The sequence below is a fragment of the Aythya ferina genome (genome assembly GCF_964211825.1).
Source record: "Aythya ferina genome assembly, chromosome: 18".
Taxonomy (NCBI): Eukaryota; Metazoa; Chordata; class Aves; order Anseriformes; family Anatidae; genus Aythya; species Aythya ferina.
Window position 1 is genome coordinate 5,354,148 of NC_140317.1, and position 14,840 is coordinate 5,368,987.

General features: G+C 41.0%; 1 protein-coding gene and 1 long non-coding RNA gene across 4 annotated transcripts in view; one reads left to right on the top strand and one right to left on the bottom strand.

Moving 5' to 3' along the window:
• TNRC6C (trinucleotide repeat containing adaptor 6C) overlaps positions 1-14,840 on the bottom strand; it is a 283,773-nt gene that overhangs the window by 57,789 nt on the left and 211,144 nt on the right. For all 3 annotated transcript variants that reach the window (XM_084492530.1, XM_084492529.1, XM_084492531.1), the window contains one exon: positions 2,297-2,623. In XM_084492530.1, coding sequence (XP_084348656.1) covers positions 2,297-2,623 — 327 coding nt within the window. The remainder of the gene's footprint in view (positions 1-2,296; positions 2,624-14,840) is intronic.
• LOC311421027 lies at positions 2,345-6,333 on the top strand. Its single transcript, XR_014684673.1, has 3 exons — positions 2,345-2,483; positions 4,482-4,560; positions 4,970-6,333. It is a non-coding gene; the product is annotated as an uncharacterized lncRNA (long non-coding RNA).

Genomic DNA, 14,840 nt, shown 5'->3' on the forward strand with positions numbered 1-14,840 from the left:
AAGTGCTTTCGATGAGGAAGATGCAACCATTTAAGTCTCAAAACACAATCTCTTCCTGGCAACAGACAAAGAAAAAGGAGTCAAGCATTTAGCTTGTTTGAGAATGTCTTCCCTGCTCCAAGAACTGTTGCACACATTTTCAGGTGCCCTTTAAAGCTGTTGCTTTGACTTTATATAATAAACAACCTTTGCTCCTGTGCACTAATTGTGAGCTGTTAAAAATAAACTGCTGTTTTACAGTAATACTTTTACAAAGATTTTGATATCCATTAACTTGTTTTGTGCAATACGGAGTATAATTACAAGCAGAAAAGCCACTGCAGCCTTCCTCCAGTTTGTACTTCTACTTGTTACGGAATTTTAAATTTTATTGTTCTGAATTTTTCCAAAGGTGACATAGAAGTAGCAAAAGAACAAGAAAGCAAACTAATTCAACAGTGTAAAACACTGGCTGATAGTTGCTAGGCTGAGGAACTCCAGAAATAAGTGCTTACTTTATACAGCAAGTTCAAATAGGAGTTAGGTAAAGAGGTCTAAAACCTCAAGGTACAAATGCAGCTGGCAAGATCAAAGTCAGACAGCTAGTACTGTGCTCTTACAAGCCAAGTTCTTTTATGGATTATGTTATGTTATGCTATAATTTACAGTGGACTTTGTTCTATGATTTACAGTATGTTTCTTCAAGATCAAAGAAAGATACTCAGGATACATCTGTACTGATGCTTGGAACAATAACACTGACCCTCAGCCAGCCTCAGCCACTTGAGTTGGTCATCCCGTCCCTACCACATAAATAATCACTGTGTTTTCAGAAATCTGGTAATGAACAACTAAGTATCAGTACCTAACAAAGATTAGTGTGAGTTAAGAAACATCTCCATACCAAAAAGAAGCCACAGACACCAACCACCTTCCCCAAAGAACTGTGATTTGCAAAGAGGATGAGAATAGAGCTCCAACCGGTGGATTACTTCCCATGTCACTAAGGCCAAATACTCCGGCATATAGAAGAACCTCTTCCTCTCCCTAGAAAAACATCTTAACACTTTATGTAAATATAAAATTGTTTTATTTTGGTCTGTGGCTTTGGGGAGTAGTTGAATAATATTTTCAAATGGATTTAGATAACCATAAAATCTACAGTTTTTGAAAGATTGTTTTCTGATCTAACCAGAACTTCTAAGGACAATGCTGAGTAATTTTGCCTGCTGGAGTTCTGCATCACAGGCAGCAAGTACAATAAAAATTGTGAAAGATTTACTAGTGTCCAGAGGGAAAAACTGCAGACAGTTCAGATCACAACTTTGTGATGTCTGACACCATTAATGAGTGACAATGAGCAACTCTTGAGATCATGAATTACTAACATTCAAATTATAAACAATATAAACAACACCCTTTTGACTTTGTTCGGGTAATTTTTTCTGAGCCACAGAAAATTGTGCCTTAGATTGCTAAGGCATGATACGCATGTACACAGCAGTGTGGTGACCGTGGGGATCCGCTGCACCTCCTGACCGAGCTCATCTCCACTCTGGAGTTACCTGCTCTCTGGCACAGAAGGGCAAATGAGACACAAGCTGCCTAGAGGTCTTTTCCAACCTGAATGCTTCTGTGATTCTTACATTCTCATTAGCAGCTTCAGAGAAAGACAGGCAGCTAAGAGACTTACTCCTCAGTACGCTGCTTTCAAAGGTCGGTGCACCTGGCTGCAGAGGACAGAACGAAGTGGTAGAAAGGCCTAAGATACTCAACCGCTTTTCCCAAAATACTGTTGTTCTAGTGCAAGAGTAACAACTGGGAACACAAGCAAGTAAAAGCATTGAAGTGTCAGAGAACAACAAAAGCACAGTTCCCAATTTTAATTTACATAAGTATATGCAAAACTCTTTAAAGAAAGTTAAAATTGCCAAAGCGATACTTAAAATCTTGGAATAACACAAATTAACGTTGCCTTGGGAAGAATGATCACTAAAGAAATACTTAAATTTCCTGACGATCATATCCATTACAACTACCCCCAAATAAAAACAAACAAAAAGGAGAAAAGATGGGGAAAAAACAACAGGTCTGAGCATGTAAAAGAAAACCTTGAGAACTGGAGCCTGGAAATCACACAACACATTGATTTTTTAACCACGAAAGACAAAAAAGCAACAGCACACACTTCACTTTAAAACCTGTCATTTAAAGACAATTCTTAACATTCCTGACGTTTCTGCAACACCTGCGCTGGCAGCGAGGGCTAGAATTACAACCAGAGCGCACCAGCATCCCGCTGGCTTTCAGCTCTTACCTGCTTGGGTCTTACTGGGATGATGCTGTCCTCCTGCTCCTTGCTGCGGAGGAGGACTCGCCCCTGCTTGTCCGGTACCTTGCGCTGGGCTGGTGCCAGTCAGAGTGCCAGGAGGCAGTGGCTGCCCTCTCTTTAGGAGCTGCTTCTGTTCTTGCTGGCGGAAGCGTGGAGGCACCTCGCGAGGCAGGTAACGGGACGCAGCTGGCTGCTGCCCATTAGCAGATGCACGCTTGCCATTGCTGCTGTTGGTAATAGTGCTGGTGGAAGTACTGGTACCGGTACCGGCAGGTTGGGGCTGGCTTAAACTGGTCTTAATAGGTTCTGGCACTGCATTAAAAAGAAAAATAAAAATTGTTTTAATATCAAGAGGAAAAGTTTTGTGTAACTGAGCAAAGGGATGATGCTTTTTACTCTCCTAAGCAAACAGAGAACGTAAATTACGTACAGCATACTCAAAGGAGCAAAGTTTTCTTTTCTTAGTCTCATCTCGTGCACTTTATGGAAGTCAGCAGTGCAGCAACAGCCCAGCACAGGCAGGGAGAGCTGCTGGCTGCAGGCAGCACACACCACACTCGCATCTATCCCCACTCAGCTCCGATACGTACTAACACAGGGCTACATACAGGCCTGGGTGCTGGTGCTAAATATGACCCAGGAAAGTACAACACTAAGAAAAAACACTGACTTCCAAGAACCCGGCAACTGAAGAGGTAAAAAAAACTTCTTGCAGGTTTTCTAAGCATTTCTAAGGCTTCTTGGATTATTATAGAAACAAGATGTCCAATACTTACCTTCAAACGGTAAGTAAAAGAAAAGCCCAACAAGCTGATGGCTAGAAATGACTGTTGTTGTTCTCACATAATATACAGGAAAATTAATTATTAAACAAGAAATAGTTTCACAGAGTTTGTTTTTTTTAACGGTAGGACTTATTATGACACTGAGGAAGTAGCACGCTGTGAAATTTGAATTTTAGAAAATGAATCAAAATTTAAAAGGAGCGGATACCGGGGTGAGGTGGGGGGAATTCCAGATAATGAAAAGCTTTCAAGTCAAGATTAATTTTCTTTACTCCTGCTTTACTCAATCTGTAGATTTAGACACATGTGCAAATACTTTGTACCTATACTGATGCACAAATACATTCTATGTATTGGGATTAAAAAAATAATTATAATTGAAGGCAATTTATCCAGTACATAATATTTGAACACTTTAAAAACATGAAGCTTATGTTTTTAAAAGTTACAATTAAAATCCTGATCACAACTACCACCTTTAATTGGAAAGAATGACTGACTTGCACAACTCTTGTGCTATAACAAGGCTATTTGGGGGAGACTGTTTTAATCTGGTGCCTAAGAAATGAGTCAGGTTTTACACCACTAAAGAGCACGAGCATCATCCCCGTGCTTCACAACCTTGATTAACAGCTGCTTCTCTGTAAAGCACTGCTCGTTTCTAAACTGACACTGAAATGCAGTAACTGAAAAAAGCCAACAGCATTTCAGTGCTTTATGCAAGCTACACCTTTGCAGGCACACAGGTGAATGGGCACGAGGAAGATCAAGCTGACAGCACTGGTCCTCCCCGTATCACAGGGACCAAAGGAAAATTGCCTCGTCTGTTGTAAGCATCACTCAACTGAAGCTGCAAAATGGATTCGAATGTGTAAACCATGAACATTACTATGATCAGTCAGCACTACTTTTGAAAGACAAAATCTTCTTTTATCATCAATGAGGGGCACTAATCCCTCACGGTGTGCAGGGCAAGCACTTGCAGGTGCCCGAGCAGCCGGCTCCCCCCGGGGCAGCACCTTTCTGGTTCAGGACCTGCACCAGGACAGGCTGCCCAGAGCAATCTGTGGCTGGAGTTTACATTGCAGAGAAATAAATTCATACAGTTATTTGTAGGTCAGTATTTCAGCACAAGATTAACACAGCTTTTCTTGAATCTTTTAAGCCTTAAACCTTTAAACACATTACATACTGTCTTAACTGTTCCTTTTCCATAGCTTTAGCCTCTTCTTTATGAGCAGCACAAAATAAAATGTCCTATAAAAACCACTGCAATTAAAACAGACTGAGGAGCCTTATTGAAAAATAAGGCTAAATTCTGGTTATTCTCCACAAAACACACTGCCTGTTAGAGTACCTGAACTTTTTATTCCTTCTTGTAACAGATCTGTGTGGTTTAAACCAGGAGGAGGAGAGGAGAAGCAACAAGTTATTACGGAACAGACGAGGCATTTCAACTGAATGGTAAGCTGCTGTACACGTGTGTCTACAGCATCCACTGCCTTTTGTGCTCAGCAATTTTTCGTTTTGGGCTGTAAGGTTGCTAATATTAATATCAAATCCCATCATTCTGTAACAAAACAGGAACTTTATCTAAAAAAATACCAAAAATGCCTGTAATATCTCAAGAGCAGAGAATAAAACCTGCTTTGCCTTTTCAAAATATACCAGCAGCTTTGGAAACAAACAGCTTGTCCACACAATGAGGATTGAAAATGTGGATGAAAGCCATCACAAAATGCAGAACTATTCATTTGAAATACAAAGTCTGCATCTTCAACATGTACGTGAAAACTATTGTTTTCATGATATACCTAAATCTGTCACCCATATGGGGTAGTATTGCTTGGTTTTAATGGTTCTTATTTTTTAGTAAGCACTGCTGACTTTACCATTCCTCCTGGCCTTCAAGAATTGTAGTGTGCTATGGATCAAACCTATCCTGTTGCTGGACAGCAATCTTCATGCAAGGGATCTCTGGGGTTAGTGGGCCCCCTGGGCAGCCTGGACTGGGAAATGCCCCGTGTCCATGCACCCTGTGCAGTCTGTCCAGGCTCGGGCTCCTGCCACCCCCCGTGCTCTGTTTCAAGAGGGCTGCATCACCCTTGGCACACATCTGTACTCAGACCTAAATGCCTGGTTTCCAAACCAAACTGCATCAAAAGCCAACTCCTGCCTTGTTCTGCTTGCTTTGACAAATCAAAGGGATAAATAAAACAGAGGCAACTTTTTGTGCGTTTGAACACAGTAAATATTCCCATTTCATTTGGGAGATGGAGAGCGGAAAGAGAAAAAATTAGAGAGCTGGGCTTATTTATTTATTTAAAGGCAGAGATGTAAGCATGCATCATGTAAGCATTTACTGACAAGCGCTCAGTACTTCTGGAAAAGACGAAGCTGTACGTGATTTGCCCATGGCCAAAACGAGCACTCAGGACACAGGCTGATCTACCAAAAATAACAAACTGCTTCAGCCAGGAAATTTCTCCAACTCGGATGACGGACCAGCCGCACGAGCACCTGTGCCAGCACCACCGAGGGCCCAGCGGGAAGGGGAGGGACAGGAGCCACGGCCCCATCCAGCGCCACCACACCTCACACCCAGCCCCTCATCGTGCTGCAGGGCTAGGGATGCTGCAGGTCCGGATCGTCTGGAGACGAGGCTGGAAGGGACAACCCCATGGCAAGGCGGGTGAGAGACCCATGCCCTGGTGCCTGCCCTGATTTGCCCTTTCAAGGACAAAAAAGAAGCTATGAGAACTCTTCAATGGAATTTAACAACATTTCTTCGATGGAATAAAAGAAAAATTGCAAGAAAATTAAAAACCATTAACCGGCACAATGTCAACAGAGGCAGTATTTGCCTGGCTCTAAGATTTTCTTAAGGAATATTAATTAATTGGAAACGTATTTGAAAGAGCAAGGCAGGCTGCTTTTTATCAAGCATCACTTTCTCGCTGTGATGCATAGAAATCACATCAGATACCTCCAAGTAGGCATGCAGATGAAATACACTGCTCATCTCAGTCAGAGCGGATGCAAGATTTTGCTTTAATGCCAATTAACAAAGCAGTTTCATCATGGAGGTGTGGCCAGAGAGCCAGTTTCAGCATCAGGAACGTTTCCCTCTAAATATCTGAATCATAGATGAGAGAAAAGAACAAAGAAAATCAAAATATCAAACACACTGTAATTTAAAAAATATTCCTGCATATTAATAATACCGATTTTTCTCTAATCAGCATGCCGAAGTGTTTTTTATTTTGCACACCAAAAGCTCTTCAAGACTAGCAACGAATAGGAAGCTCCTGGGAGAGCACCGTGTATACAGGCACGGTAGCTGGAAAATAACCATTTAATTACACCAATGGCAGGAAATAAAGCAGAAAGTGTCAACAACCTAGGACAGGCTTGGTTCCTAAAACCTGGCTTCATATCAGGCTGGAATTCAGCCTTCTAATACAGCAATAATGTTTGGAGAATATACAGTACAAAGACAATACAATATGGTTGTGTTCTGAAAAAACAACAATTTATTAAGGCCATCCTCAGCAACGTTTAAGCAGCAATTTTCGTTCGATGTGCACCGAGAAGCACCTCCTGTTCAAAGCGTCTCCATCGGATTCACTAATTATTAATTGTCACATGGCGCTCGCTCGAAGGGCTCCCTTCTATGCCAGCCAGACACCCTCCCTCCTCCACCGGGTGCGTTTTGAGCCGACGGCTCCCCTTTGCAGAGCACAGGAGGTGCGGAGCCGTAACACGGAGCACGCTGCAGGCTCGGAGCAGCGCAGACACCACCTCCTGCACACGGCAGCGCCGGTGGTCAGCAGGGGCTGCCGAGAACAGCGATGCTGTGTGCGATGCTCTGTGCGTTGTACGTCTATAATCAGCCCCAGGGGCCGGGCTGCCAATCTAGGGAGAGACCTCGCCGGTCCCCGAAGGAGCAGCCTGTCTACCCTTTCACCTGAAAGTAATACGCTGTCACGGCTAATGTTATGTGGGCAGCTGCTGGAAACCCGGGGATTAAAAGGCTGCCTTTACGGCTAAATTTGTTTGAAGGCTAAAAATATGGTTTAAAATCTATGGGGAAGATAATTTAATACAAAGTGGTTTTCATCGCCATTAGAAACACATGATTAAAGAGCTAAAGCAAAGACATTTAAGTGGAGAGAATCTTGCAAAAATACAATTAAAGGCATCAAATAAGAGCCTTGCTATTGCTTGCTCTTACGATGTTTGTGATGGGTATCTGCTGCTTCTGCGTTCCGAGAGCTGTGCACATGCGAAACAATGAGCTTGCTTGTAATAATTATCAGTACTTAATGGTATCTAAACTTCGTAATCCAATTTCACCCAAACAAATCCAATAATTACTCCATATGCTTTTTGATGATTACAATCTCGGGAATCCCAACTGCATAAAAAAGTGTTATGTGCAATTGTAGGTGGATTTTATTAATATAATGAATAGGATCAGTCTAACAGATTTCAATTACAACAATAGCTTTTAAGTACATTTCTATGACATAAGGGAAGAACATGCATAAATGAAAGAAACTGGTTAAGCCACATAATACTGATTTATGGCAGCTTTTTCCTTTCATTCACCTCATTAACATTTCTCTGTATTTCAGAATCCCACACTCCGGCTCTGTAAAACTTGCATTTCTAAAGCCTTGAAGGAGCAGACATTCCAGAAGAGAAACAGTTAAAGCCAGAAACGCATTCTTGGCTGCTACTGTGACAGGATTTATTTACAGCTTCTATTAAACACAGCAGCTCCATTACAAAGTGCTGTATGTGAGAAGAATTTTTGATTATACAATGCCAATGCCTCACTGCGTTAAACATATCATGCCAGTGTATTATTTTTTTCCTTCAGCAATTCGTTCAGGTCATTGTTTGATGGGTTTATGAATTCATTACAGGAAACAGATGGATCCCATAATTCAGAGCTATTCTCCCAGCCAATCATATGGGCAATTTTTTTTTTTTTCCTCATCTCGCTCCCCCCTCCAAATCAACCTTAATGAAGCCACTTCCTCCATGTCCGATTCCCCACACACGTACACCGCACCGAGAGCCGGTGCTTAGCGAGGCAACCTCGGACCCGGAGCTGCTGTGACATAAAGGTGACCACCAGCACCCCCCCAAGTCAGACAGAAAGGCACGAACTTACCCAACTCGGGTGAAGGCAAAGAGAAAATGCAGGGTTGTGGAGGGCAAAAAGCTGATGCCTGATTGCTGAGAAATCCCTTTTTGTATGCTGAAAAATGTATTATTTTTTTAAAGAAAAAAATGTTGCCCCCCAATCTACTTTCAAAGGATGAATTTTCATTTAGCAAATTACCTCCTTTGTCTACTAAGCACTGGTATTTTTTATCCACAGTGACATCTACTGGCAAAAGCAAAGGTATTTCAGAAAACTATTGCGTAAAAACCTAATACTTCTCAATGTTTCTATACAAAAACGGGCAGTTTTGTCTTGCTCTTTTCTTTTCCCAGCAAATAAATTTATTGGGAAAAAAAAACCTGCAGAAAAGTTACAGTCTAATGCAAACAGAAATTGCAAAATTCATGAAAACAGCTTTAAAACTGTAACCAGAAGCTGCTATTTGACAACAAAGCCTACAACCAGGGGTAAAAGTAAGAGTAATTGCCTTATTAAAAATAAAGCCTTACAACTTTACCATTATTTAAAGAAATACTTCAATTTTGTATTAATTCCTGCACGTATCATTTAAGACACAGCAAGAACAAATAAAGTCTTTTCCTCATTTAATTTTTATCCCCCCCCCCTTTTGCTTTCCTCTCCCCTTCCTTCTCTTGAGTTTTGCAATGATTCCTGCCTCCTTCCTTACCCTTTTAACATCCCACTGCTAAAGCCTCTCACCACAACCTATTTTTCCTAAAAAGCTCTACAGACTTTTCTCATGTCTACCAACTTCTTGGGCAGACCTACTCTACAGAATTCCACTTTTTTTTGCCAGGAAATTTGGAGTCAGAATGGGATTGAACAGGAAGTTGCAGCATTCATAGAAAACCTCTGCATTAACTGTTAGGATTTCTCTGTCGTCCCACTAACATTTGTAATTTAGCAGTGGGCTAAAGCCAAGGAGGCTCCATGGAGAGAAGTACCATCTAATCCCTCATCCCGGATCATCTTCCTGCTTTAGGAAGAGGGATGTGTACGATGTGGTCATTCAGCCCATCTTAGCCTTGCGCCTTTAGAAAGCAGCTTTAGTTCGGTGATGTCTGCCAGGATTCGTATATTAGCTAAATGCAACTGAATAAAAATACTGTGAAGTTACTGATTGTTACACACTGCACACTTTATTTGAACAGCCAGAGTTTAGAATTCTACAATAGAGAAAGAAATCAGCCTCTGAATACACATCCATCCATCCACCCCCAAATCACTTTGGATAAGTATTTTTGCAATAACAGGAGAAATGACAGTTTTGTTAATTGATTCTACAAAGACTGACATTTTATGCAGGGAGCAGCTACAGGTGAGTTCTTTCTTGCTTGTTTTGGAGCAGTTTTTACTTCATGCTTACCAACCGTTATGTTTGTTGGCTGATGGAGCTCTCCAACCTTAAATAAATGCTCCTGGGTTTTCCGTGAGAAGGATCTATGCTAGGATCAATCCAAAAGCCACTCTGCAGCTCCTATTTTTTGCAGTCTGATCCATTCATCTGAAGACATTTCACAGGCTTCATCAAGATATGGGCATAATTTATTCTAAAACTATATTCAGACATATGATCGTTGCGTGAAGTTAGCAGATAACTACCCTCCATAAATTGATATATATTAAATGTTGAAATGTATTTGTTATCTATTCAGTGGGTTTCAATTCAGTCAAAAATTAATTCCTAATTTTGATGCTGGAAAACCTCCTTTGAAAATATGTCATCCAGAAAGATTTTACTACCATCTGTGGGAAATCAATATTTTATGAGGAAATCATAATAACTTATAGGGCCCACAGTGACAAGTCAGTCGCAAATCATCTTCCCAGGAGTAAGACTTCCACATTACTTCTTATAAATTAAAGGTTTTATTTTAATCTTCATAGCTGGATCTGCTAGAGCCATATAAATATTAAAGAAAGCTGGAAAGCGTATTCCGTTTGGTTGTATTTCACAATTTTTGAAGAACTAAACATTCTTTTCTTAAACATACATTGGTATTAACAGCACTGTGGCTTGTTCAAAAGCTCCCTGCTGGCTGGCTGGCCAGCTGGCAGACTCACCAGCAGACACAGCCAGTATATTCACATTAAGGACATTCCTCCAGACCTCAGCAGATAGGTAGGAAAGGGAAATAACAGCACTTATTAAGCCTCTGCCCTGCACCCAGCTGCACATCTCAGTGACTTTGTACCTAGGGGCCTCTGTGGACATCCTATAACATTTGGTCAGAATTCACCAGAAATGTCTAAAGCTAAGGGGGGAGACAGACAGGAATCTCTCTCACAACCCAATCTCATAAGCCTCACTTCCAGAGGAAACCAAAAATATATCCATAGCAATCGGTTTATTAGGGCATTTTCCCAGAGTCATACATAAAATGCCTTTAAAACTATGAGTCTGCACTGTTCTTGTAGAAGTTAATACTGCTAATTTTGTAACAATGACGGTTTCTGACATGGAATTTTTACACGACATTGTCATAAGCAAACTGGGGAACGCGAGCTAAATGTAAAATTGGTTGAAATATTCTCTGGGAGAATCAATGGTTTGTTGTCATAACAAAAGCGTATTTCAGAATATATTCCACAGGGACTTGATCTACACCTATGCTGTTCAATATTTTCATTAACAACTGCACGATGGACTAGATAATATCCTTATTAAATCCCCCAACTACCCCCAGGCTAGGAAGAAACAATATCGGGGTGATGAGACTGCCGCGGCACAGGATCCAAATTCTGATAAAGCGATGGGAAACTAACAATGAAGTGCTGTGAAAGAAAGTTGGCTGCAATTCAGTAAGGAAAGCCACCTTATTAGGCAGGAAGAATTAAATGCAGAACATCCAACACCTGATCCCACAGCAGTTTTGCAGAAAAAGGTGCCATGTTTTAGCACATCGCAAACCAAACCAGCGTGAAAAGGTCAGGCTTGTAAGGAAACAAGCATTGTGATGGAACAACTAGCTATGAGGCTTAAAGTAACCCTCCTACATCCATATGGCACCTTAAAACCTTCACTAAAGCACTGCCAGTACCCATGGTTGGACATCTCTCTTCGAGAAAGAGCCTGACCACCTGGAAGGAATACAAAGCAAAGAGGGATGTGGAACCATGAAGGACTGCAGCACGCAGAAGGCAAGGTGGGAGCTCAGTCTAGAAGACCCTGGGTACACACAGCAGAGAATAAAATACAAAGAAAGAGGAAGAAATAATTGTTCCATCCCAGGGTGAATAGGATAAGACATGCTGGGTTTAAATAGCAGCTGCAAATATTAAGATTTACGTTTCTAACAGTAACGATGATGAAGGTGTATCTGAAGACACGCTACAGGTTCGGTGATATTACCTCAGGGCAAGAGGCTGGAACAGGCGACCTCTCCAGAACCCCCCTAGCCATATCTCCTACAATCCCACCATAACACGGAGCTCCAAATCCAGTCCTCCCACTTTCCTCGGTCACGACAAAGAAATCATTTTCTCTCAGGTTGGTAATCACAGTACTGTCCTCACCTGCTGGTTTTTCAGTTGAAGATGTGTTCCTTATTCTTCAGCACCACTCGTCCAAACCCAACCCGCTTTGCTCTTGATTAACTTCAAACTGTCTCGTTCCCAAACTACCTTTTATCCCTCCACTCCAATGCAATTTGCCTTCTCTTTGTAAGCCCTTCGCAGCCCACCCAGCCACAGACCCACCCAGCAACATCGAGTCCTAACCCTGCCATATATGACCCTATATTCACAGATTTAACTTCTCTTATGAGCTGGAGAAGCTCCTAATAAAAACCATACATCCTTGCATACTTCTGTGCTCAGATACTAGATTCTGTTTCACTTCCTTAAACAACTTCTACACATTTTTTTGTCTTATCACTCAGCAGAGAAAGTGCCAAATACTTCTCTTGACAGAAAGATACAAAACCTGTTTACTTTGTGATGCAATCTGCATTTTTAAAAGTTTTCTTCAACCCCGTGCTGTTATTCTGGTTTGGTTTCACACGCAGCAGGCTCCTGAAGAATACTTATACTTTAAACAGCTTCCAACAATTTCCTCGCTGCTTTCTTCCATGTTAGCACTGATTATAATTTTAATTTTAAATTCACAATTAATTAGCTGTGCCATTAAAAATGGTACAGCTAATTAGGTTGATAGGTTGTCATCAACAATAGATTGATAATTCAAAGCAAATACGATGTTGTTTAGCATTGTATTCTTTCACCCTGTAATGTTTATTGTAGGTTGTGAGTGCACACACATGGTTTACCATGGCCTGGTTGATGAATGGAAATTGGATTGCATACATCAGACCTCGAATTTAGAAGTCCAGGTCATGAATCAAAATTCTGGGTAATGGAACAGTTAAATTATCACAGCTACGTTCCTTCAGGATGTGAACTGATAACAGATGGTAACTTTCAAGGCTTAACAATTCGTCTGGTTTCTTTCAAGCGATAGTTCTTCAATTTACAGATGATGTTAAGCAGTATTTATGAATTCATGTAACTCAAATTCCAGTGTTAATCATATACATCTCTCTACTTGCAGATTTGTTCAAATATGCACCCACTGTAAAGCAAAAGACAAATAAATAAATAAATACATCTTGCTAGAAGCTGGTCCCCAGGCTACCATTTGTCCTTAAGAGTAAGCCTCAGACATTTCAGCACAGACATATTTCGTCCAACATGTCACTGTACATTAACTTTGAATTCAGACTCTAGTCTGAACTCAACTCCCACCTCAAAAGCAGGATGCTATCAGGCAGACTTGTCTCTTTAAACAATACACTGACATTAGAAAGCCAACTTAACTATTAAAAAAAGGAAAATAATAAAGCTATTGGAAGTTTTTAATCACTCGTGTTAATAACATTAAGAAACATTAGCATTAAGAATTGTCTGAAAAGGATGGAGAAGAGATAAGAGATTGCTGAGATGAATTAGCTTGTGCAAGGTACTATTGCTCAACAACCAAGTGAGAGGGCAGCTCTCAGTGAGGAGGATTGCTCTGCTAGAGCTCAGCAGCATTTGCAGAGTTTTCTCAGGTTTCTGAAGGAGGTTTTCATATAAAACAAGTTCAGCCCCTAACAGCTAGAGAAGTCACGTCTTGGATACTTCCTCAAATTATTTTAAAACATCTAAATTCCATCCGCTGATTTCACAAAGACCCACCAGGGACACATGTGAAGTTGTAGTTCACCAACAGTACAACTTGTTACAGGGCCCCTCTCTCCTCTGCTCTTGCCCTCCAAACCCTTCCCAAGCGTTGCTCCAGGCAATGCAACCCGTCAGTAACTGCACAATGAGAGTCAGAGACAGGAAACAGCTTACAGCTAAATTATACAATGCTAACACTATCATCACTGCAAGTGCTGGTGGGAAAATCCAGGCACAATAATAACAGATTAAATAACTTCATACAGAGCCACATAAGAATTCTGGGCAGAACCAGCAACTGAATCCTTTAATTTAAGCTGACTGTGTGCATTTAATCTTATTAGACAACATTTTACACACAGTTTTCATATTTAAAGGATTTTTTAAAAGCAAATTTACAAGTGGTGCTAAGGCAAACTGGCAACAGTATTTTTCCTTCATTCAATAAAAGCCATCTCCAGACTGAATAGCAAGTATTCTTTACAGCAGAGATCTGCTCATTGTTAAATCACTTGTACAAGCAGATGAATATGAACACCCACAGTAACTCACTTCATACATAATTAACAACTAGAATTATCACAGTATTGACCAGTTTACCGTATACAGCAAAAGCCTACCATTTCATTTGCACCTTGAACAGTGACACATCTCCAGGTTACAGCTCACACAAACAAGTCTCGAGACTTGTTTAAAACCACACAGTAAGCTGGGCGAGCTGGTGGATCACCAGATTACACATTAACATGGAGTTTTTATAACAGAAGCAAAAATCTTATAAACAGATCCATGTCTTTGGATGTGGTTAATGCCTGTATTATATTAAAAAGACTGTTAGCACCAGCCCTTTTGTAGCAGAATACATTCAAGGTCTGGAGGTCAGAGCTCACCCTGAATGCCTGCTGTGTTCTGCAGAGATGCTGGAGGCAGCTCTTCACGTTGGGGTTGAAGGGAAGGCAGTGAATCAGAGCACAAATTCTGCCAGTTCCAAACCAATAAGTGGTTATATATTGCAAAGAGATACCTCACATACCCACCATTTCCATCTTGGATTGCCTCTACAGAAACACATTCAGTGTCAGTATCTGGCATAAATGCTGTAGGGATGTCCAGAGATCACATCACACCTAGAACATGCTGCACCAACGTTTGTGCATGCAAGGCATGTACCTGGTGTACAAATTTTAGGGTGTCCCACGGCACAGTCAGTGCTAGTATCCCAACCAGGCTGCAGGAGAACTGGAAACACTAAATATTCATGCTATGTCAACCTGCTTTTCCGATTTGAAATCTGAGCTGGAAAGCAGGTAAGGACTCTGGCTAATTTTCTGAGTGTCTGGAAATTGCCGGCATGTTTTTATGGATCAATTCCTTAACTCGTGCACTA